The sequence below is a fragment of the Microcaecilia unicolor genome, chromosome 10 (assembly GCF_901765095.1).
Source record: "Microcaecilia unicolor chromosome 10, aMicUni1.1, whole genome shotgun sequence".
Lineage (NCBI taxonomy): Eukaryota > Metazoa > Chordata > Amphibia > Gymnophiona > Siphonopidae > Microcaecilia > Microcaecilia unicolor.
In genome coordinates, this window is record NC_044040.1 from 139,866,731 (window position 1) to 139,891,489 (window position 24,759).

The 24,759-nt window shown below is 44.0% G+C and overlaps 1 protein-coding gene across 1 annotated transcript in view; it reads right to left on the reverse strand.

Annotated features, from left to right (window-relative positions):
* The window catches only part of CROCC2 (ciliary rootlet coiled-coil, rootletin family member 2), an 825,280-nt gene that overhangs the window by 689,813 nt on the left and 110,708 nt on the right, over positions 1 to 24,759 (reverse strand). The window contains 1 exon segment of the mRNA XM_030216488.1: positions 10,799 to 10,895. Coding sequence (XP_030072348.1) covers positions 10,799 to 10,895 — 97 coding nt within the window.

Genomic DNA, 24,759 nt, shown 5'->3' on the forward strand with positions numbered 1-24,759 from the left:
GGGGAGAAAACCGCTCCCTGACCGCCCGGATCCTTCCCAGGGCTATCAGCTCTATTATAAGCCTCACTCAGAGGACCCCCCCCCCCCCCCCGGATTCAGGGCTCTCCGTCGCAACGGAGGCCGCACCATGTGGAAAATCCAAAATGGCGTCCGCTGCCAGCTCAGAGCGTGAAAGATCGCCGCTCGCCATGCTCGGGCCGGCTCCACCGTCTATACAGCACGATTTACAGAGCCCTGCTGCTGATTTGCGCTTGCCACATTTAGAACAGTGCTTTACAGTCTCCGTAGCCATCGCCAAAAACGGCGGTAAAATTCAAAATGGCGGTTCGTGCCAAAAACGTCCCGATCGCGGGCCCACCCCGGAGGAGTCAGAAAACACTCTTACCTCACTAGACCGAGTATCACAGCTCCGGTTCTGCAGAAGAATCTCAAGAAAAAAACCTCTTTTCCAAGATCGCTGCGCTAAAGCGCGACGCAACTTTTTGTTTTTTTTTTACGCTGTGAGGAAAGCAGAGGCAAAAGAGGTAAATAAATTCACTCCGGAGGCTCAGATAAGTGGGAAAGGCAGGGAAAGGCGAACCAATGTGCCTGCATCCACTGGGCAAGGACCGGGAAAAGCAAGCTAATATGTCCATATGGGTAAGGCAGGGAAAGGGCTGACCTATGTGCCTTCAAAGTGAAGCTGCTATAGCCTCTAACACCTCGGCTAACAACTGGCAAGCCAGGAGCCACCCCCAGGCAGATTTTTGATGGAGCTCGAAGAAGCTGCAGCCACCCTGCTTGGGGAGATAGAGAATACTGAAGAGGCAGTGGAGCTAGCTGGCCATGAGGCACTGTGAAAAGTTGAATGCTCTCTATCTCCCCCTGCTGGTTAATGGACACAACCCATACGTAATGGCTTCATCTGCTTGATGACAAGGAAAGTAAGTTTTGCCAGTTTACTCTGAGCCCTCCACTGAAGCCATCACACTTCACTGTAGGCCATAGGCGGTCGGTGGCCCAACAGTTTGGGGAGGCTAAAGGGGGTGGAGTTAGGGATGGGGCCGGGGTGGAGCTTAAATCCATAACTGTCTGATAACACACAGAAAAAAAATAAATAAAAATAAAAGTCACAATACTTTTATTAAATTTAGATATTAAATATGTATCATATGTCAAAGAATAAAGTGATTGCTCAAAGCATATACTAACCATAATCGCTCAACTGCAAAACACTATGCACATCATTGTGGAAAAACACACTCAGAACTTTACTGTACCAAAAATATTACACTGGGCAGAACCTAATACACCATTAGGGGCTTATAGCCCATTTAGTTATGTTTAAACAAAAGAGATCTGCAAAAGAGATCTGCATTAAAAAAATATTTATTTTTATTTTGACCTATAAAACCACTTGTCCCTGAAACATGCCTAAAAACAGAATAATCCAGTTGTGTATCTAAAATGCTAATTCCTACAAATGAGATGACATTAAAATGTGATTCCATGTGCCCCAGCTTTAGCCTTGTTACGATCAACAATCAAGAACAACCTGGATGCAGCAGCTCAAAAGTTTGTTTGTTTTGTTTGGGCTGAAGGCAGTGAGGATGTCATGCTGGGGAAACACATTAACCAAATTGGCTTCCTTGTTTACTTACTGGGCTACAAAGGCTCATTTCCACTCGTTTTGGGAGTCTTGCATCTTTCTCCCTGTTTCTTCTGCTGCCTGCTGTCTCCCCGGTCGTCATTATTACTGCACTGAAGAGTTCTGCCTCGGCACGGGCAATTCAGAGACTCTCAGCCTTCTGCCAGCGTCGGGGCTTCTCCTCAGGGGCGTCCAGGACTCTAACGTAACTTCCTCTTTTCTGCAGAGCTGGGAGGGAGGGAGACATGCCTGAAGAGAAAGCCCCGATGCTGGCAGAAGGCTGACTCTGAATTGCCGGTGCCGAGGCAGAACTCTTTAGTGCAGTAAAAATGACGATGGAGACGGCGGGCAGCAGAAGAAACACAAGATGGTCAGGGTTGGGCTGGGGAGGCTTAGCCTCCCCAAGCCTCTTATACGGGGCGCCTATGCTGTAGGCCTTCTGAAACAGACATGTTTTCAAAGCTGATTAAAAATTTTGGGAAAGAAGGTTCTGTGTGTAAGGCCAGGGGTAGTGAATTCCAAAGTAAGGGGACAGCACAGAAGAACACACTATGACAGGTCGATTCTAAATGAGCTTGATGGGAAAAGGACCACAGGGTCCTTTTACTAAGGTGTGCCGAAAAGTGGCCTGAGCTGGCAGGGCCATGCCTAGGGTCTCTGGCGCCCCCCTGCAGACTATCAGTTGGTGCGCGCAAGCCCCAATTCCCCGGCACTTTAAATTTACCTCTCTCCGCCTCCGACGTCTGCGCAGCATCAGTGAAAGCGCTGCCTGTCTGACGTCTCTCCACCAGCCTTCCCTTCGCTCGTTCGTTCCCTCTGTGTCCCGCCTTCTTCTGACGTCATTTCCTTGAGGGCGGGAAATTTAAATTTAAAGCGCCGGGGAATCGGGGATGGAGCAGAGGAGTAAGTTTTTTACAACTATGGCATGGCGCCCTTGAAGGCAGGTGCCCCCCTGCGGCGCTTACTGCGCTTACCATGTTGGCATGGCCCTGTGAGCTGGTGTATACGCATGTATTGGATGTGCGCAGGTCCATTTTTCAGCGCACCTGCAAAAAAAGCCTTTTTTGGGCAAAAATGGATGTGCGTCAAAATAAAAATTGAGACCTTACCACCATGTGAGACCTTACCACCACCCATTGACCAAGTAGTAAGGTCTCACATGCTAACTGGGCGGTATTGATCTGCACACGTACAATGCCAATTACCGCCCGGTTAGCGCCGCACACTGGAAAATAAAATATATTTTCTGGAGCACTTACAGGCTTATTTTCGAAAGAGAAGGGCACCCATCTTTCGACACAAATCAGGAGATGGGCATCCTTCTCTCAGGGTTGCCCAAATCGGCATAATCAAAAGCCGATTTTGGGCATCCCCAACTGCTTCCCATCGTGGGGACGACCAAAGTTCCTGGGAGCGTGTCGGAGGCTTAGCGAAGGTGGGACTGGGGCGTGCTTAACAGATGGGCATCCTCAAGTGATAATGGAAAAAAGAAGGGCGTCCCTGATATACACTTGGCCGACTTTACTTGTTCCTTATTTTTTCATGACCAAGCCACAAAAATGTGCCCTAAATGACCACCGGAGGGAAACGGCAGTTGAGGACGTCCTTCGCTATGCCTCCGTCCCTGCAACAGCAGTTGAATACGTCCTTCCCTATGCCTCTGTCCCTGCGATGGCAGTTGAGGATGTCCAAAATGTGGATGTTTCTGTGATAAGGACGTCCATGCCTGCTATTCACAGACCTATGAACTATGTTATGAGAGCCTCTTCCTTGAGGACACTTATTGCGAAACCTGGCCACGTCGGTGGAGGTTCTCCTGCAATCAAAGGCTGCCGCCGTATAAAGATAAGTGTGTGCTACAATGCACGTTCTATATACTCTTAAAATGCTGTCATAATGTGCAGCTACGAGATATTGAAAGATTAAAAAGAAAATCAACAATAAAATATTCTTATAGAAAAATACAAAAACAGGGTGATCTTATGAAGATTTGCAACACAACCATTTCTTTGAAAAAGAAAGAACAAAAGTGTTCATATGGTATGTGCTGCAGTTAGATCTGATGATCCCCATAAGATTAAATAAAATATTATCTCATTGCAGTTATGAGAAAATGGTGATTAAGTTCTGATGTTTGGGACACTAAGAAGAAGTATATAGTATTGACAGTCCCCACATTTGCTTTTTTGGTGGGTTTTAATTTGATCATGGCTAAACTTAGGCACATAACTGTTGGTTTATGCTAGAATTCTATAATGTTAATTACACATGTAAACACCCCCGTTTTTGGTACAGCTAGGCGACTGCCTAGTGCCTGTCCAGTAAGCTGGGAACAGGGTACATGCTCTTATTTCTTTATGTTGGGACCAGGGCTGGGAGTAGAATTTTCCTTGGAAACCAGGCAAACATGCATCGGATTTTGTCTTTCACTCTGTAAAACAGTCCATACAAAGTCTCTTTGTTTGAACCAGTACTTTACTAAGTGAATTCAACTGATGAATTAACAGTTTACTTCAGAACACAGATGACCAACTATATACAGAATGGGTTATTTCTCCTCTCTCATCCAATGGCAAACAGAAAACAGTAAAGTACAGTGCAATCCACTTAAGTGCAGGGTCTGGGACCAAAGAAATACATGCAGTTAACTGGAGCGTGCACTTAACCATTGTGACCCAAAGAAACTTGACATCTGATAAACATATGTACAGTACTGTTTATTATACATACAGTTTACAGTCTCCATTAACTGATGTTATACAGTCTCCGTTAACTGACGTTAGGCTTACTTGAAGAAATCAGTCATAGTCCTCTCTACACTCTTGTGTCTGTGAGTTCCATAGACTACGTCTGCCAGACAGTAAAAACTGTCATAGCACTGACATCCAGTGGCCTCCAGATAGGCCCGCATGGTGTTCAGACTCTCCAGTGCTCTTGCAAAAGTGACAGGAGGTTGTTGAATTTCGTCAGCATGTGCCTCGCTGCTCATTTCATCATCTGTTTCATCATCAGCCGTTGCCTGCATGTAGGCGCATATCTGGACATCAGTGCTTTCATCAGCTGTTTGTAGATCGTAGTTAACAGCTACGCAGTGATGAAACTCCTCTTCAGTAACACCGGCTGGGATGTCAATAGCCTGTTCATCTGATGCATTTGCAACAGCTGCATCTGTTTCGTCCCTCTCCACATCTCTAACAAAGCGTGCCCGCTTGTAGCAGTTCACAATGGTTGCCTGTGTAACATGATTCCAGGCTTCTTTCTGTATTTGTAGGGAATCCAACAGTGATAGATTATGAGCCAGTTCAACAGCACGTTTATCCTTGCCAGTCTAGTCATCCATAATGCTCATCAGACGACGTAGCACAAGAGCCCGATAATGTTGTTTGAAATTGGCTATTATGCCCTGATCCACAGGTTGGATCAGAGAGGTAGTGTTTGGTGGCAGGAAGACCACCTTGACGTTAGACAGCCTGACATCATCACTGTGTGCAGCACAATTATCACAAAGCAATTGTCACATCTGTGGTCGTGACCCTTCTCAGGCTTACCTTATTTCTGGCGGTCAGCTTCTAAAATGACTTCTGTCTGGTATTTCTAAGTTAGCTCCGTTTCTGTCTCTGTGTGCTGGCTGCTTCCAGCATGGCTCTGATTGCTCCTCTGTGTGGCACCTGTGTATGCTGAGCCTCTCTATGCTTCAGGATGCTTTCTACCTGCTTCTTGGTTTGTGCTCCCCTCACCCTCTGGTGACCAGAACCGGTGGCTGCCATAGACTGTCTTGCTGTCCCTACCCAATCCAGGCTTCAGCCCAGTCCGGTCCGGATCTTCCAGGCTGCCAGACTTGTCTTTCTTGTTTGTGCCTGAACAGCACCCGTAGTTGCCTGGTGATTGCTGCAGCTGAATCTCAGCTGCTGCTGGGCTTATTAGCCATTTGGTAACTCTCTGCTTTGCCTTGCCTAAGGCCCTGGTTTGTTGGTGCTTGCTGCACTTCTGCCTAGTCCAGTTTATAGTCTGTATTCTTGCCTGATTCTAGTTTAGTCTTTGTGTAGCTTCTTGTACTTTATTGCTTGTTTCCCAGTCTTGTTTCTTGTTTGTATGTCTTTGTCTAGTTCTAGGTTGTCTGTGTTTCTTGTTCAGTGGCTGCCTGGCAGCTTTCAGTTCTGTCTCTTATCTATCAGTGTTTTTTTCCCTGTTTCAGTGGCTGCTTGCAGCTTTCAGTTCTGTCTCTTGTCTACCAGTGTTGTTCCCTGCTTCAGTGGCTGCTTGCAGCTTTCAGTTCTGTCTCTTGTCTATCTGAGAGTCCTAGTCTAGTATTCTGCCTAGCCTCCCTGTGTGCTCTAGCCCCTGAATGTATCCTGTTGGTATCCAGTTTCGGCCCTGTCCGGCAAGTCCTGCCGGCCACCTGCACCCAGGGGCTCAACTCCTGAGGAACGGTGGTCAAGTGCAGGTGAAGTCTAGCTGGCCCTGTCAGAGTTCTGCCTTATCCCTGTGTGGGGTGGTTTTGCCTGCCACTGCCGCTCCTCGGCAGTGGCTCAAGGGCTCACAAACCTAGTTCCTGCTTTTTTGAAAATGTGACAGCAATAAAATCTGATGCTTTTGTGCTCGCATTCTACTGTTTAACTTCTTTAGCCACTGCTTCCAAATTTCCCCAGTCATCCATGAATTTGCGTTAGCCTCGTATGACACAGGAAGTCGTTTAACGTTCTTGAAGCAACGGGGCTGTTTGCTCTTTCCAGTGACGAGTGGTTCCAACTTCTTACTCCCATCCATATTGCAGCAAAGGAGGATTTTCAGTCGGTCCTTCAATGTTTTACCTCCTGTAGTTTAGGCTTGTTCGAATGCAAGTGTTCCATCAGGAATCGCTTGCCAATAGAGACCGTTTTCGTCAGCATTGAAAATGTCACGAGGTGCAAACTCATTCAAGATGGTAGGAAGAACTGAAACAACCCAATTTTCAGCACCAAAGTCATCAGCGTCTTGTTTTTCACCATGCGGTTTCTTGAATGTTATGTTGTTCCTCTCCTTCCATCTTTCCAACCATCCAACAGTGGCTTTGAATTCAGTTAGTCCAAGACTTTCAGCTAGCTGATTAGCTTTCTCCATAAGCAGTGGACCACTGACAAGAAACTGTCTGCTCCTGACTTGAGAAAACCACCGAAAAAGAGCATCTTCTACCTCCTCAGCTTTTCCTGCCCGTTTTCGTTTCCGGTGTGGATTTGTATTGTTTTGCCAGTCTTCCAGAAGCTGCCCTTTCTGCTTCAAGATAAGTGAAATTTGACTGGGATTGACACCATATTCTTTAGCAATAGATGCTTGATTTTGTTTGTTTTCTAATTTTTAAGAACTTCTATTCATTCAGCCAGTGTTAAAGTCTTACAGTTGAGCGACGACGACAATGACGACTCCAGTGTACACTCTAATAACATTCTTTCGCTTATTCTGCCTCTGGCAATTAAAGGGCGGTAAATTTGAAATCTCATTGGTTGTCACGCGCCAATCAACTTCCATATTCCGTGCGCACACTTATGCGGAGTCTTTCCTGCAGAGGAGTGGTCTTAAACCATGCATATAAGCGAATTTTGTACTTATCAGGGGTGCGCTAAACCGAAGTTTGTCCCCATAGAAATTGATGGCACCAAAAACGGGACCAAAGTACGGCATGCAGTTAAACAGAGCATGCACTTACTTATCCGACATGCACATAAATGGAGTGCACTGTAATTGTACTCCTCTATCCATTAACCTTTTCACCAGATTGGTGAGGGTCATATACATATCCACAGTTCTCTTTTAACTATACTCTGAGATTGAGTCAGCTTCAAGCTGCACAAAAGATGATACACTTACATATCAGCAGGCTACTTGGAGGCAGTTTCTTAGGTACTTAATGGATGATGATTTTATCAGTTCACCTGCACTCCTGATGTTACACAGGCTCTTGGTTCTGGATGTTAGTTATAATTTTTCCTCATTCAGCCCTAGATAGCACCTGCTCTTTAGATGATAAGGGCAGGGTGCATGGTTGTTAAAGCAAGGATCCTGAACACTCTCCTTTTCCTTCTCTGTGGACTCTTTAGGGGTGCAGGGGTTCCCCATACCCCCCGCATTACACAAGGCAGCAACTTCTCAGGTACCATTTCCTGACCCTGGGTCTTTTATATTTTGCTTCATGAGCAAGTGCCATATAATGCTAACCTGTGAGGATGTAGCGGGCAGGTTATTCTCACTCAGGTCCTAAGCTGCAGGCTTGGATTGAAGGGATTTCCGTTGTGGATGCAGGTTGCAGGTCAAAGTCAGGAGATGGGACCTAAGACAATTTAGGAAGCCTGGAGTGGGCTTTACTCATATAGGGGGCTACTGCTGCCACCAGAACCTACCTCCTGATTATTATAAGGCACTCCCAAACTTCAACATACTTCCAGAAAACCCTTAACTGTTCTATACAACTCTACTCCTTTCTAGAAGTTTCTGGTGCCATGCTGGTGCCTTCCCTGACTGGTGCTGGAAATATTAGGGTTCAGTAAGAGACCACAGTTGGGATGGGTCTTAGGGATACTGCTGCTGAAAAGACAACTTATTACTATTAGCTGGCTTACATCAAAGATGCCAGCAAAGAAAACAAGGACACAGAAATGAATTAGGGAAGTGAGAATTCAGATAGCTATGAACTGCTGGATTTCACAAAGTTACACACATGTAATTGCGGATATAGAATTATTATGCATCATCCCACTGCCTAACTTTAGGTGACCTTTAGAGAATTACTCCCTAACGGGCTCATTTTCAAAGAGAAGGACGCTCATCTTTCGACACAAATGAGAAGATGGACGTCCTTATCATAGGGTCGCCCAAAGTCTTTGGTTGCTGATAATGTTTGGGCAAAATATTGCTAATGCCATGGCCCCTGTGATCTACCCCATTCTGTTGACTATGGGAGGTGTGTAATCCACAAAAAAGGAAATCTTTTCCTTCTAATTCTTCAGCATTATCAGTCAAAAAATTATTGAGCAGAATCGGCCCCAGCATAGATCCCTGAGGTACTCCACCATTCATATTTTTTTTCTGAGTGAATTCCATTTACCACCACCCTTTGCTGCCTATCAGTCAACCAATTTCTCATCCAATTAACCACTTTTGGGCTCATTTTCGAAAGAGAAGGATGCCCATCTTTCGACATAAATTGGAAGATGGGCATCCTTCTCCCAGGGTTGTCCAAATCGGGAGGGCAGCAACTTGGAACACTATCTCAACTACAAAGAGCAAAAATGGATTTTCACTTTAAACACCTTATACTCTGCGGGGTTGAATTCTGAATTGGACTGGTGGTCCGCGATTTGATTTGTCAGAGCTATCTCTGCTGTTCGCCTATCAAAAACTAGATCATCGGAATCAGCTAATGCATATTAATGGCTGGTGGGCTAGTAAGACACCGCAGCCATTTTGTTTTACAAGAAGACCGAAGCAGGAGAGCAAAAAGTATGTTGTGAAGGGTAACCATCAGCATTCTATATAGATTAAAACATTTGGAGATTATATGGCATGATTTGCAAGTGACTTGATTATTGTTGTTTGTAGAGAACCTCTGCCCTGATGAAGTTGCAAAACCTGGCCAAGTCGGTTGAGGTTCCTGAGGTCTTTACTCTGCTGCCAGTTAAGTGAATGAGTAGATGGGAGAAATGTTATATTAAGAAATGAGTTGCGAAATGAAACATGAAATTTTTGAATAAGGGATGTTTGATTAATGAAAAAAACTACACAAAAAAAACACACACTAAAGGATCAATGACGATGTGCACCTGACTGCCAGAAAACTGAAGTTTAGCAGTCAGGATGCAGGAATTCTGAAGATCCTTCACAATAGGTTAAACTACACTAAAAAAAAAAATTTGTGCCTGGGACAGGCTTGAAGGTATTGACATATGTTAATCCCCACACTGTCTTAAGTAATTTTGTCCTGATCTATGTGATTTATACATTTAGGTATGGGCATTTACACCAAGTTTTCAGTGGAGTTAATGGCTACACCTAAATGTACTCACATTCCTCCAGCCTATGCACTATTCTATAAACCGTTGTCTTACCATAGACATGGTTTATAGAATAGCAGTACATGAGTTATTCCAATGCGCCTATATTTAAGATTCCTTATATAGAATCCGGTCCATAGTAGATAATTTTCATAAATCCTTTGCATATAAAACACTGATTGACATGCATAAAAGTCCTTTTATAAAATCAGGTCACATTTAAAAGTGCAAAAGGTGCAAGCAGGCACATACTTGTAGAGTAAGCATGCTTAGGGGAGAAATATGGGTGGAGCATGGGTAGAGCCACAATTTAAACACATATTTATAAAATTCCTGCATAGGCTTGTACTTTATGCATAAATGTCAGCGCCCAGAATCTAGGCACTGTTTCTGCAGAATTATACTAATCTTTTATGAAGACAATAGGCACCTATAAAATATGTGTCTTCCAGCCCTATTAATCAAGTCATTGTGCTATGGATGTGTAAAAACTATTGCTACATAACTCTTATAGGGTAATTTTCTACAAGGCACCTAGGATGTCAAGTCACATAAGTGCATATGTTACACCTATTTATAAAAAGCAATATATGTGCCTGTGTGCATTCATGACATTACTGAAATAGAAACCGATGCCTACACCTGTTCTGAGACATGCACAAATGGCTTGCCTGAATTTGTGCATGGATATACATGTACCTTGCAACTCCACTTGACCACCGTCCAACCTCTGATTCTGGAATTTATAGGTGTATATTGCATAACAGTACTGTTTGATGTGCAAAAACGACTTACAAAATTACCCAAAAGGGATGTTAGAGGCAGAAGAGAGAAGATTTGACAACACAGTAAGCATGAACAAATGGGTACACTGAATGGAACAAGCAGGCCCCTTCCGTTGACATCTTCCATGTTTCTGTATAATTATTGACATGTGGCTCTACCAGTCATGAGTGACTTTTAAAACACAAAGGCACGTATACTTCTTCCTGAAGTGTCTTGTATGAATATAGAAAACAAGAGAGAGAAATCCATGAAGAACTAGATAAAGTAAAAGATGATTAAAGAGACTTGAGTTACAGATTCAGAAAATGAAAGAAAAATAAGTCATCATAAGGAAAATAAAAGAGTTCTCAAATTTATGTACCAGTTTCTCATTTTCTAGTTTCAGGGAACTGATAGTCTTTTCTTTCCTCTCATTCTGTTCTCTGAACTTCTCTGCTTGCACAGTTAATTCCGTGATCCTGGGAGACAAAATGAGCAACAGAGAGACAACATGGAGGATTATTCATAACAAAGAAAAGTTTGTAAGACTTTTGTTTGAAAGTTTTACCTGCAAAAGTTCCACAGTGCTTTTTTAATTGCATATATTTTTTCTTTCTAGGTATTACAATAAATTCAATTCCCAAATAAAACGATACCACAGAATCAGTACGCTACAAATTCTGCAGGAAATAAATTGCATTCTGAAATTTCATGCATGTTAGAAAAGAATATAGCAATGCGGGATTACTATCATCCACCCAATAAAGATGGTGAAACAGACTGTAAAATATCAGTGGAGATTAGAAAAACTAGCCTGCTTATTTTCAAACGAGAAGGCCGGCCATCTTCCGACACAAATCGGGAGATGGCTGGCCATCTCTTAAACCTGGCAAAATCGGTATAATCGAAAGCCAATTTTGGCCGGCTTCAACTGCTTTCTGTCGTGGAGCCGGCGAAAGTTCAAGGGGGCGTGTCGGCAGTATACCGAAGGCGGGACGGGGGCGTGGTTACCAGATGGCCAGCTTTGGCCGATAATGGAAAAAAGAAGGCCGGCTCTGACCAAGCCTCAAAAAAGTGCCCCAACTGAGCAGATGACCACCAGAGGGAATTAGGGATCACCTCCCCTTACTCCCCCAGTGGCCACCAACCCCCTCCCACCCCCCCCCCCAAAAAAAAATTATAAACGTTTTTGTGCCAACCTCTATGCCAGCCTGAAATGTCATACCCAGCTCCATCACAGCACTATGCAGGTCCCTGGAGCAGTTTTTAGTGGGTGCTGTAGTGCACTTCAGGCAGGCAGACCCAGGCCCATCCCCCCCTACCTGTTACACTTGTGGTGATAAAAGTGAGCCCTCCAAAACCCACCCGAAACCCACTGTACCCACATGTAGATGTCCCCCTTCACCCATAAGGGCTATGGTAGTGTTGTACAATTGTGGGGAGTGGGTTTTGGGGGGCTCAGCACACAAGGTAAGGGAGCTATACACCTGGGATCAATTTGTGAAGTCCACTGTAGTGCCCCTAGGGTGCCCGGTCGGTGTCCTGGCATGTGAGGGGACCACTGCACTATAAATGATGGCTCCTTCCACGACCAAATGGCTTGGATTTGGCCGGGTTTGAGATGGCTGCCATTAGTTTCCATTATCGGCGGGAAACCAATGGTGTCGATCTCTAATGCCAGCCATCTCTAACGCCGGCCCAAAGGTTGAGATTTGGCCGGCCCTGACCGTATTATCGAAACGAAAGATGGCCGGCCATCTTGTTTCGATAATACGGTCCGGTATGCCGCTTTACGGGGCTGGCCTTAGAGATGGCCGCCCATATAGATGGCCGGCCCCGTTCTATTATGCCCCTCTATGTGTAAACAAAATGATATTGAGAGATTTCAATTATCCCCATATTGCTAGGGTGAATGTTTCATTACGGCATGCCAGTGAGGTTAAGTTTCTCAATACCAAAAATGCCTGTTCATGGAGAACTGTTCAAGTACTGACAAGGTACATAAAGCAGAGAGATAAAAAGGAACTACAATCTTGAATAGGATGGGGAAGAGAGGCAGTTAGGTGAAGAGGCAAAAGACAGAGAGAGAAGCCATACTGTCAATCTGACTGCAGCATTGCTCAGTCTGGCCCAGAGCTGGTGGCGAATCAAGTAAATAAATTATTGTTCAAAAGTGTCTTGAAATAAAAAAATGAAAGTGGCTAAGAATTCAGACAGCCATGTACCCAGGTGTAGATGATTTTGGGGCTACATACCTTTGTAACAAGTGGCAAGGTAGCTAGGTATATGGCACAGCGCATATACCCATAATGTGCAATAACCGGTTGCAAGCGCTATATACCCAGTTACATGATATGGAATAATTAGTTACAGGCTGTACTCCGTACAAATCTCCTACCCCTTCTCCAGTACCCTCTGTGGCTGACAGTCAAATAACAAAGATGACCGGAAGAAGAGGCACACTAATTTCTCCAAAGAAGAGACCCTAGAACTGTGCAGGCTGGCTCTCAGGCATAAGTAGAGTTGTATCATACAGGGCAAAGGGCTAGCCTGTAGATGTCCCTCAACCTCTGGAGATTCTTCCAAAATGTTTCAGAAGGCAAGACTGAACCTTACAGTCTATTCTCCTAGTGCGTATGTAAGCCACAAAATGGTATTGATAGAATGTGTTTTGTACGTTTGGTTTTTTTTTTTTTTTTTGAAAATTTTAGGAACCACATGCTATCAGCTAATATCTGCTCTCCCACCACTGTGGCCCATACATCCAAATTCAGAGGCGGGAAAAGGTCATTTTCGAAAAAAGATGGACGTCCATCTTTGTGTTTGAAAATACCATGGACGTCCTTGGATTTCTGCCATTTCGAAAACCAAAAACGTCCAAGTCTAAAATGTCCAAATTCAAACCATTTGGACGTGGGAGGAGCCAGCATTTGTAGTACACTGGTCCCCCTGACATGCCAGCACAGCAATCGGGCACCCTAGAGGGCACTGCAGTGGACTTCATAAAATGCTCCCAGGTACACAGCTCCCTTATCTTGTGTGTTGAGCCCCTCAACCCCCCCCCCCCCAAAACCCACTACCCCCAACTGTACACCACTACCATAGCCCATACGGGTGAAGGGGGCATCTATATGTAGGTACAGAGGGTTTCTGGTGGTTTTGGAGGGCTCGCTGTTTACTCCACAAATGTAACAGGTAGGGGGGGTATGGGCCTGGTCCACCAGTCTGAAGTGCACTGCACCTACTACTAAACTACTCCAGGGACCTGCATGCGCTGTCATGGACCTGAGTATGATATCTGAGGCTGGCAAGTAATATTTTTAATCATGTTTTGTGGGGATGGGAGGGGGTTAGTGACCACTGTGGGAGTATGAGAGGTCATCCCCATTCCCTCCAGTTGTCATCTTGTCATTTTCGGGCACCTTTTTGTGCCTTATTTGTGAATAAAAACAGGTCTGGGTGAAAACGTCCAAGTTTTAGTGCTGGACGACTTCCTTTGTCCATTATTTATTATTTATTTGTTACATTTGTATCCCACATTTTCCCACCTATTGGCAGGCTCAATGTGGCTTACATACTACCGTAACGGCATTTGCCAATTCCGGGTATGAACAAATACAAGGTGGTATTGTGGTAGAATAAGGTTCAAGTCTGGTAAATGCATTCGTGAACTGGAGAGGAAATTAGAGAGGAAGAGGAAAAGTTAGAATATGTCCATTACTCGTTTTGGTTTCGTTATATTGCAGGTAGCCAAGTTTTATGTTGGGTCGGTGGGTAAGCCTTACTGAGCAGTTTGTTTTTAGTGCTTTCCTGAAATTTAGGTGCCCCGAGCAGTGGTTTTTACTACTTTTGGCAATGCGTTCCATAGTTGTACGCTTAGGTAGGAAAAGCTGGATGCATAAGTTGATTTGTATTTGAGGTCCTTTGCTGCTTGGGTAGGGAGGTTTAGGTATGATTGTGCTGATTTGTTGTGGTTCTGGTTGGCAGATCTATGAGGTCTGTCATGTATGCCGGGGCTTCGCCTTAATAATTTTATGGACCATTGTGCAGATTTGAAAGCGATACGTTCTTTGATTGGGAGCCAGTGCAGTTTTTCTCAGAGGGGTTTGGCCGCTTTCAAACTTGGTTTTCCATATAAAAGCCTGGCTGCTGTGTTTTGGGCGGTCTGAAGTTTCCTTATGATTTGTTCGTTTGCATCCTGCATTTATTTATTTATTTATTTATTTATTTATTGCATTTGTATCCCACATTTTCCCACCTTTTGCGGGCTCAGTGTGGGTTACAATAGGATATGAATAATAGAAATTACATTTGTTACAGTTTGGTTATGGATTAACATTGTGCAAAGATATACGAGACATTCAATATCAAATTAGGAATATGACAATGGGACATCACATAGAAATAATGGGAAGGGGACAATGGGAAGCTAAAGGGTAGTGTTAGACAAAGACTATGGTGTCCACAGTTCCGTGGATAAGTGTATGATAGACTGGGGTGCGGGATGAGGGATCAAAGTGATGTAGATTGCATTGATGAATAGTGAGTATGGACTCTATGTGAGTTGGCTCTTTCCGTAAGTTTGTTCAAACAGGTGAGTCTTTAGTAGTTTACGGAAGGAAGCTTGATCGTCAATCATTCTCAGGTTGCGCGGTAGTGTATTCCAAGCCTGCATGCTCTTGTGGGAAAAGGTTGACGCGTGCAGCGTCTTGTATTTCATGCCTTTGCAAGTGGGGAAGTGGAGGTTTAGGTGTGTTCGGGATGATCTTTTAGCGTTTCTGGGTGGTAGGTCTATTAGATCAGACATGTATGCTGGGGCTTCGCCGTAGATGATCTTATGGACTAGTGTACAAACTTTAAAAGTAACGCGTTCCTTAAGTGGAAGCCAATGTAGTTTCTCTCGTAGTGGTTTTACCCTTTCATATCTTGGTTTTCCGAAGATGAGCCTGGCTGCTGTGTTTTGGGCTGTTTGAAGTTTCCTCAGTATTTGCTCTTTGCAGCCCGCGTATAGTGAGTTGCAGTAGTCCAGGTGGCTGAGGACGAGGGATTGCACTAGGCTGCGGAAGACGTATCTTGGGAAGAATGGTCTTATCCTTTTCAATTTCCACATGCAGTAGAACATCTTCTTGGTTGTGTTGTTTGCGTGGGTTTCGAGTGTTAAGTGGCGGTCGATGGTGACTCCAAGGATTTTTAGCGTTTCTGAGACTGGGAGGTTTAGGATTGGTGTGTTTATTGCGTTGAATTCATTTGTGTTGTATTGAGAGGTGAGTATCAGGCATTGGGTTTTTTCTGCGTTTAGTTTCAGGCAGAATGCATCTGCCCATGTGTTCATGATGTGTAGACTTTGATTGATTTCGTTGGAGATTCTTTGTATCTTGTTTGAATGGGATGTATATTGTCACATCGTCGGCATATACGTATGGGTTGAGGTGTGGTTTGATAGGAGTTTTGCTAAAGGGATCATCATTAGGTTGAGTATAGTTGGTGAGAGAGGCGAGCCTTGTGGGACTCCACATTCAGGTGTCCATGCTTTGGACGTGGTTGAATTTGATGTGACTTGATACGAACGCATGGTTAGAACCCCTTGAACCCAGTTTCAGGGACATTTCCTCCTATGCCAAATTATTCAAGTATGTGTAGTAGGATTCCATGATCAACATGTCGAAGGCTCTTGACATGTCGAATTGTAGGAGTTGTATATTGTTGCCAGTTGCAATTATTTGTTTGAATTTGGTCATGAGGGTGACTAATACTGTTTTCTGTGCTGTGATTCGAACGGAAATCATGATGGGCATCATGGAGTATTGAATGTTTGTCTAGATAGTTTGTGAGTTGTTTAGTTACCATACCTTCATTTCTTGGTTATTAGTGGTATTGGATGCTATTGGCCTGTAGTTGGTTATTTCGCTCGTGTTTTTCTTTGTATCTTAGGAATTGGGGGGAGTAAGAGTTTCCTTTTCTTTTGGGAAGAGTCCATTTTGTAGCATGTGGTTTATATGGTTTGTTAGGTCTATTATGAATTGTTGAGGAGCAGATTCATGAGGCCTATTTGGGCATATGTCTAGTTTGCAGTTGGATATGGCATATCTTTTGGAGAGTTATCGAGATGAGGTCTTCTGACAGTAGTTCAAATTCGGTCCAGGTTCTGTCTGCTGGGTGTGTTCCTTCTTCTGGATCTAGACAATCTAGAAGAGTGGTGTATTCTGTAGGGCTGGCGGGTATTTTGTGTCGTAGTAGTATATTTTCTCCTTGAATTATGTCGCAAGGTTGTCAACACTTGGTGTATCTTTGCCGTTGGTTTGTAACTGGTGTGGTGTCTAACAGTTGTTCACGAGGTTGAAGAGTTTATGTGTGGTCTTGTAGTTTGGTCCTATTAATGTTGTGTAGTGTAGTCTTTTTGTCTGTTTTATGGTATATTTGTATTTTCTTCGAGTAGTTTCCAGTCGTTTCGTGTTTGTCGTCTCTTTTTTGTTCCAAGCTCGTTCTAGTCTCCTGACTTGTGTTTTAGTTTTTTCAGCTCTTCGGGACCATGGATTGCATTTTTCCTGGTGATGTTCTAGTTTGGACTGGGGCAAATTTTGTCTAATGTTCTTGTGCTTATATTGTCCCATTCTTGGAGAATTGGGTGGTGTCCAGCGTTTGTAGTCCATTCATTCTGGTAGATCGGTTGTCAGAATGTTGTGGGGTCTATTTTTCCTCTCGTAGTGTACATTGTTCGCTTATGTTTGGTGTTTGTGTTTAGGTTGTATTTTTCGCCAGTAAGAGTGACATTTGCTTTATGGTGGTCTGACCATAAGTGGGTGTCCATGTTGTGTTAGCGAGTATGATAGTTGAGTCCCGGTTCGAATCTATTCGTTATGATATCTAGTGTGTGTCCTTTTTCGTGAGTTGGTTGTATGTTAGATGTTTGCAGATCCCAGAGTTTTAGGAATTCTTGAATTCTCGTGTATTTGGTAAGGTGTCATCTTCTAGGTGTAAGTTGATGTCGCCTAGTATGAGGATGTTTGAGGCTGATATGCAGGTATTCGAGATGAAATCCACGAGTTATGTTTGGGCGTCTTGCCATTTTCCTGGTGGCCTGTAGAATAGGATTGTGTTGAGGTGTCCTGTTAGGCTTGGATGGTTGATTCTAGTCGATGCAATTTCAAGTTGTGGTGAGGTGGATTCGCCTGTGATTGTGATGGTGAATTCAGGTTTGTATATAATAGCTATTCCGCCTCCTTTTTTTTTCCCATAAATTCCATTGCAATAGTCCGCGTGGCTTAGTACCATTGATTGTATCAGGTTGTGATATATTTCCCTCGGGAAGAATGTTTCACTCGTTTGAGTTTCCACTGGAGTGAAACATTTTCTTTATGGTGGATTCGCTTGGTTCTCTAACGAGAGGTTCCGGTTGATTGTTACTCGAGGATTTTCAGACTGTCTGAGATAGGGAGAGTGTGACCTGGGACGTTGATACTTGTGGGTTGTATGTATTGTGTTGGGATGAGATACGAGACAAGTGTGTTTTTTCTGTATTAAGTTTTAGTTGGAATGCATTTGCCCATGAGTCCATGATGCCTAGGCTGGAGCTTGATTTCGTTGGGGATTTCTGCTACATCGTGGTATGTAGGGGATGTATATTGTAACGTCATCAGCGTAAATGAATGGGTTAAGGCCTTCGTTGGATAAGGCCTTGGCTAGTGGGGTCATCATGAGGTTGAAAAGGATCGGTGATAATGATGATCCTTGCGGTACTCCACAGTCTGGTTTCCAAGGTGATGATATGTTTGTGCTTAGCCCTTACCATAGCCCTTACGGGTGAAGGGGGCAGCTATATGTGGGCACAGTGGGTTTCTGGTGGGTTTTGGAGGGCTCACAGTTTCATCCACAAGTGTAACAGGTAGTGGAGGTATGGACCTGGGTCCACCTGTCTGAAGTGCACTGCACCTACTACTAAACTACTCCAGAGACCTGCATGCTGCTGTCATGGACCTGAGTATGACATCTGAGGCTGGCATAGAGGCTGGCAAGTAGTGTTCTTCAACACATTTTTGGGGTGGGAGGGTTTAGTGACCACTGGGGGAGTAAGGGGAGGTCATCTCTGATTTCCTCCAGTGGTCTTCTGGTGATTTGGGGCACCTTTTTGTAACTTATTCGTAATAAAAACAGGTCCAGCTCAAAACGTCCAAGTTTTAGTGCTGGATGTTTTTGCTTTGTTCCATTATCAACCTTATTTTTGAAAGTGATGTGCGCCCAGATTTCGACCCAAATTGGGAGATAGGCGCCCATCTTGCCCGATAATCAAAAAAAGAAAGGCGTTTTTAGCGCGAATTTGGGTCACTTTTTTTGGACCCTTTTTTTTTCACGAACAAGTCCCAAAAAAGTGCCGTAAATGACCAGATGACAACTGGAGGGAATCAGGAGATTATTTGACTTCTAGTGATCACCGAATGGCAATGTTCAATATTAAGACAAAGAGGGAGAGGGCTTATTCCGATTGAAGGTCCCTAGATTTCAAAAGAACTAATTTTGCAGAGATGGGGAATTCTCAAGGAAGAGCTGGTTGGATGGGAAGAGCTGAAGGAAGTAGCAGTGGGCCAAAACTGAAAGGAGCTATTTTAAAGGCAACTACCTTTATGTTAGAAAATTACACAAGAGCAAAAGAAGGCCACTATGTTCTCAAACACAGTAGCTGAAAAAGATAGAGAAAGAAGATTAGCCTTCACAAGTTACAAGAGATCTGTAACAGAGTGGACACCCCGGAGGGAGTGGAAAACATGAAAAAGGATCTGAGGAAGCTAGAAGAATGGTCTAAGGTTTGGCAATTAAAATTCAATGCGAAGAAATGCAAAGTGATGCACTTAGGGAATAGAAATCCACGGGAGACGTATGTGTTAGGCGGGGAGAGTCTGATAGGTACGGATGGGGAGAGGGATCTTGGGGTGATAGTATCTGAGGATTTGAAGGCGACGAAACAGTGTGACAAGGTGGTGACCGTAGCTAGAAGGTTGTTAGGCTGTATAGAGAGAGGTGTGACCAGCAGAAGAAAGGGGGTGTTGATGCCCCTGTATAATTCGTTGGTGAGGCCCCACATGGAGTATTGTGTTCAGGTTTGGAGGCTGTATCTTGCTAAGGATGTAAAAAGAATTGAAGCGGTGCAAAGAAAAGCTACGAGAATGGTATGGGATTTGCGTTACAAGACATATGAGGAGAGACTTGCTGAACTAAACATGTATACTCTGGAGGAACGGAGAAACAGGGGTGATATGATACAGACGTTCAAATATTTGAAAGGTATTAATCCGCAAACGAACCTTTTCAGGAGATGCGAAGGTGGTAGAATGAGAGGACATGAAATGAGATTGAAGGGGGGCAGACTCAAGAAAAATGTCAGGAAGTATTTTTTCACGGAGAGAGTAGTGGATGCTTGGAATGCCCTCCCGCGGAAGGTGGTGGAAATGAAAACGGTAACGGAATTCAAATATGCGTGGGATAAGCATAAAGGAATCCTGTGCAGAAGGAATGGATCCTCAGGAGCTTAGTCGAGATCGGGAGGCGGGGCTGGTGGTTGGGAGGCGGGGCTAGTGCTGGGCAGACTTATACGGTCTGTTCCAGAGCCAGTGGTGGGAGGCGGGACTGTTGGTTGGGAAGCAGGGATAGTGCTGGGCAGACTTATATGGTCTGTGCCAGAGCCGGTGATGGGAGACAGGGATAGTGCTGGGCAGACTTATACGGTCGGTGCCAGAGCGGTGGTGGGAGGCGGGGGATCGTGCTGAGCAGACTTATACTAGTCTGTGCCAGAGTCCGGTGGTTGGTTAGGCGGGGCTGGTGGTTGGGAGGTGGGGATAGTGCTGGGCAGACTTATACGGTTTATACCCTGAAGAGCACAGGTACAAATCAAAGTAGGGTATACACAAAAAGTAGCACATATGAGTTGTCTTGTTGGGCAGACTGGATGGACCGTGCAGGTCTTTTTCTGCCGTCATCTACTATGTTACTATGTTACTATGACTCAGAAAGTGGAAGACAGGTAAAAATACCTAGAAAAGCTAAAATAAGCTGAAAAAGCTGTCAGGAAAGCGAAGAGACAAATGGAAGAAAAGATAGCCGATATGGTAAAATTAGGGGACCAGATGTTTTTCAGATATATAAGTGACAGGAGGAAGTGCAAAAATACCATTGTGAGGCTCAAAGCTGAGGGGGAGAAACTTGTAGAAACCGATAAGGATAAAGCTGAACTGCTTAACAATTATTTCTGTTCTGTGTTCATGGATGAATGGCCGGGGTAGGACTGCAAAAACAATTGCTAAGGGGAATGGATGTGTGGTAGACCAGGACTGATTCTCAGAAGACTGTGTTCGTGAGGAGCTAGCTAAAACTAAAAGTAGACAAAGCGATGGGGTCTGATGGGATACATCTGAGGGTGCTCAAGTAACTTGGAGATGCCTGACCTCTTCAATGCCTCCTTAGATTCTGGAGTTGTCTGGAGGACTGGAGAAGGGCGGATGTGGTCCCTCTGCACAAGAGCGGACGTAAATGAGGAGGTTGGGAATTACTGACCTGTCAATCTGACCTCTGTGGTGAGTAACTAATGGAAATGCTTCTAAAGCGGAGGATCATGAGGTCTTTCGAATCGAATGGACTGCAGGACCCAAAGCAGCATGGCTTCACTAGAGGCAGGTTGTGTCAGACAAAGCTGATTGATTTCTTTGACTGGGTGACCAAACAGTTGGACGTGGGAGGGGCATTAGATGTGGTGTACTTGAGCAAAGCCTTTGACACGGTTTTGCACAGGCGACTGATAAATAAACTGAGTGCCCTTGATATGGGGCCTAAAGTGACTGACTGGGTTAAAAACTGGTTAAATGGGTGGATACAGAGGGTAGTGGTAAATGGAGCTTGCTTTGAGGAACAGGATGTTATCAGTAGTGTACCGCAGGGATCAGTCCTCGGGTCGACTCTTTTTAACATCTTTCTGAGTGATATTGCAGAAGGGCTGTCTAATAAGGTTTGTCTCTTTGCTGATGATACCAAACTCTGTAATAGGGTGAACACACCGGAGGGTGTGGATGGCATGAGGAAGGATCTAGAGAAATGTAGGGTTATGCACTTGAGTTGCAATAATCCAAGGAAATGGTACAGTATAGGGGTTGAAGTGCTTCTCTGTATGATAGAATAGCGGGACTAGGGGGAGATTGTGTCTGAAGACCTTAAGGTGGCCAAGCAGGGAGAAAAGGCAATAGTCAAAGCCAGGAGGATGCGTGGGTGCATAGGGAGAGAAATGGCCAGCAGGTGATAGTGCCCTTGTATAAGTCTCTGGTGAGGCCTCATTTGGAGTACTGTATGCATCTCTGGAGACCTCACCTACAGAAAGATATAAACAGGATGTAGTTGGTCCAAAGGGCACCTACCAAACTGGTAAATGGTCTCTGTCATAAAACAGATAGGGACAGGCTTAAGGACCTCAACAAGTATACGCTGGAAGAGAGGCGGAAGAGAGGAGATATGATAGAGACGTTTAAATAGCTCAGTGGCGTTAATATACAGGAGGTGAGCCTTTTTCAAATAAAGGAAATGAGAGGGCATAGGATGAAGTTAAGAGAAAATAGGCTTAGGTGGAACCTATTTCATGGAAAGAGTGGTGGATACGTGGAATGGCCTCCCAGTGGAGGTCGTGGAGACCAGGACTGTGTCAGAATTTAAGAAAGCATGGGACAGTCACATGGGATCCCATAGGAAAAGAAGGAGCTAGTGGTTAATGAGGAATGGCAGATTGGATGGTCCATTTGGTCCTTTCTGCCGTCATATTTCTATCTCCAAATATCATATTAGATGACTTCAATCATTGCAGACCACTGCTGCCAGTCTTTTATGTAGGGCCCAAAACTCTGATCACCTTACACCTTTGTTTCACCACTTGCCCTGACTTTCTGTTCATTTTTGTATTTTGTTCATAATTTTATGCCTGGCGTATAAGGCATATTATTTAGGGAGTTTGACCTACCTATCATCCTCAATCATTCCCTATGCTCCTTCATGGTTACTTAGATCTTTAAATGTGAATCATTAGTTCTACCTGGACCTAAGCTCGCCAATTATGAGTCAAAACGTCATTCAACTTTTTATTCTTTGGACCCTAAGTTATGGAATGATCTCTGAGGATAGATTCATTAGTCATGTAGAAAGTTTAAGATGTTACTAAAAATATATTTTTTTAATCTGCTTTTGGAACTTGATTTTGAGTCAGGTGGCCCAGTCCAATTCTTCTTGTTTATCCAGTTTGCATTTTGATTACTGTCTTGATTGAATGATTCTTTCCTTTTAAACTACTGGTGTTCTTTTCTATATTGTAAAATTTTATTTGTACACTACTTTGATCTGCCCTGTTAGCAAAAGTGGTATATCAAACTTGGAAATAAACATAATCATAACATTCAGATTTCCTGGATGATGTTGTGTGGATCCTATCTCTGCTTCAACTTACCTACATTTATTCTTTTCTTATTTTTTATTTGTTTTTGCTATACTGCTACAACTGATGAGCAGAAGTAAGCGATGTACAGGCTAGATTAAAGATTAAGAAAGGAAATACAAACTGTATGGATAGAAAGGCAAGGCATTCAATCTATAAAGAACAAATAAAGGGAAAGAGAGGCGAGTAAGGGGAAGGGGAAGAGGGAGAAGAGAGAGAAGATGAAAGATATCATGGAAAATGGGGATGCAGTCGGGGGTCCAGATTACAGGAGTGCACAGAAAGCTTATAAGAACAACCAAGATTTATGACTGATATAAAATGGAGCAGGGATAATTCACACCAAACCTCTAGGGGGAGTCTATTCCAAAGGGCTGGGGATGTGAAGAAAAAGGCACTATATTATTTTGGGCTAATCTTAGGCTTGGCAGAACCAATGGATGGTCATTTAAGGAATGGAGGGTGTGGGAGGAGGTATAGAGTGTTGTAAGGGAAGAAAGGTAGGGGGTGATCCAAACCAAAAGGCTTGAAGATTAATAGGGCTTTGTACTTTATGCAATATGCTACTGGCAGCCAATGGTGAGCCTTCAGCATTTTCCATGATATCTTTCATCTTCTCTCTCTTCTTCCTCTTCCCCTTCCCCTTACTCGCCTCTCTTTCCTTTTATTTGTTCTTTATAGTTTGAATGCCTTGCCTTTCTATCCATACAGTTTGTATTTCCTTTCTTAATCTTTAATCTAGCCTATACATCGCTTACTTCTGCTCATCAGTTGTAGCAGTATAGCAAAAACAAATAAAAAATTTCACGGAGAGGGTGGTGGATGCTTGGAATGCCCTCCCGCGGGAGGTGGTGATGAAAACGGTAACGGAATTCAAACATGCGTGGGATATGCATAAAGGAATCCTGTGCAGAAGGAATGGATCCTCAGAACCTTAGCTAAAATTGGGTGGCAGAGCAGGTGGGGGGAAGAGGGGTTGGTGGTTGGGAGGTGTGGATAGTGGAGGGCAGACTTATACGGTCTGTGCCAGAGCCGGTGATGGGAGACGGGACTGGTGGTTGGGAGGCGGGGAATACTGCTGGGCAGACTTATACGGTCTATGCCCTGAAAAAGACAGGTACAAATCAAGGTAAGGTATACACATATGAGTTTATCTTGGGCAGACTGGATGGACCGTGTAGGTCTTTTTCTGCCGTCATCTACTATGTTACTATGTGAAACCCAATTTTATGGCGTGGAACAGAAGACGTATGGCAGTATTTTGAAGTGATTGAAGTTTCTTTAGGGAAGACTGAGAGATGCCAGAGTAAATGGTACTGCAATAGTCAAGACTGGTGGTGAGAAGAAAAGCAAGAGACCATGAAATGAATCATGGCTAAAATATTGTCTACCAGCATGAAGTTGTGTAAGGGTAAATAAACCTGAATTTTAAAAAGAAAATATTTAAGGGACAAAAGAGAGCTGGGAATCAAGGGTTACACCAAGATATCAAAATGATTCAACAGGAGTGACAAAGGAGCCCAAGAGACTGAGCAGTTGGATTGGTCTAGTGGGGTGGCCCATAATCCAACAAGCAACAGTTTTAAGTGTGTTGAGGACAAGTTGACGTGAGGACAGCCAGTGAGTGACTGAGTCAAGGCAAGTCTGAATGGGGGTAATGAAAGGGGTGTCAGGATCAGTGTAGTACAGAAGCAAGATATCATCTGCATAAATGTATGTAGATATTGTAAAATCCTGTATGATTGTGGCTAAGGGGCTAAGAAAATGGTTAAAGAGAAGAGGGGTGAGGATGAAACCTTGTGGAACTCCACAGTGAAGTGACTGCAGACCAGAGGAGGAAGGAGTTACGACTTCGAATGAATAGTCAGCCAGGAAAGAAGAAAACTATT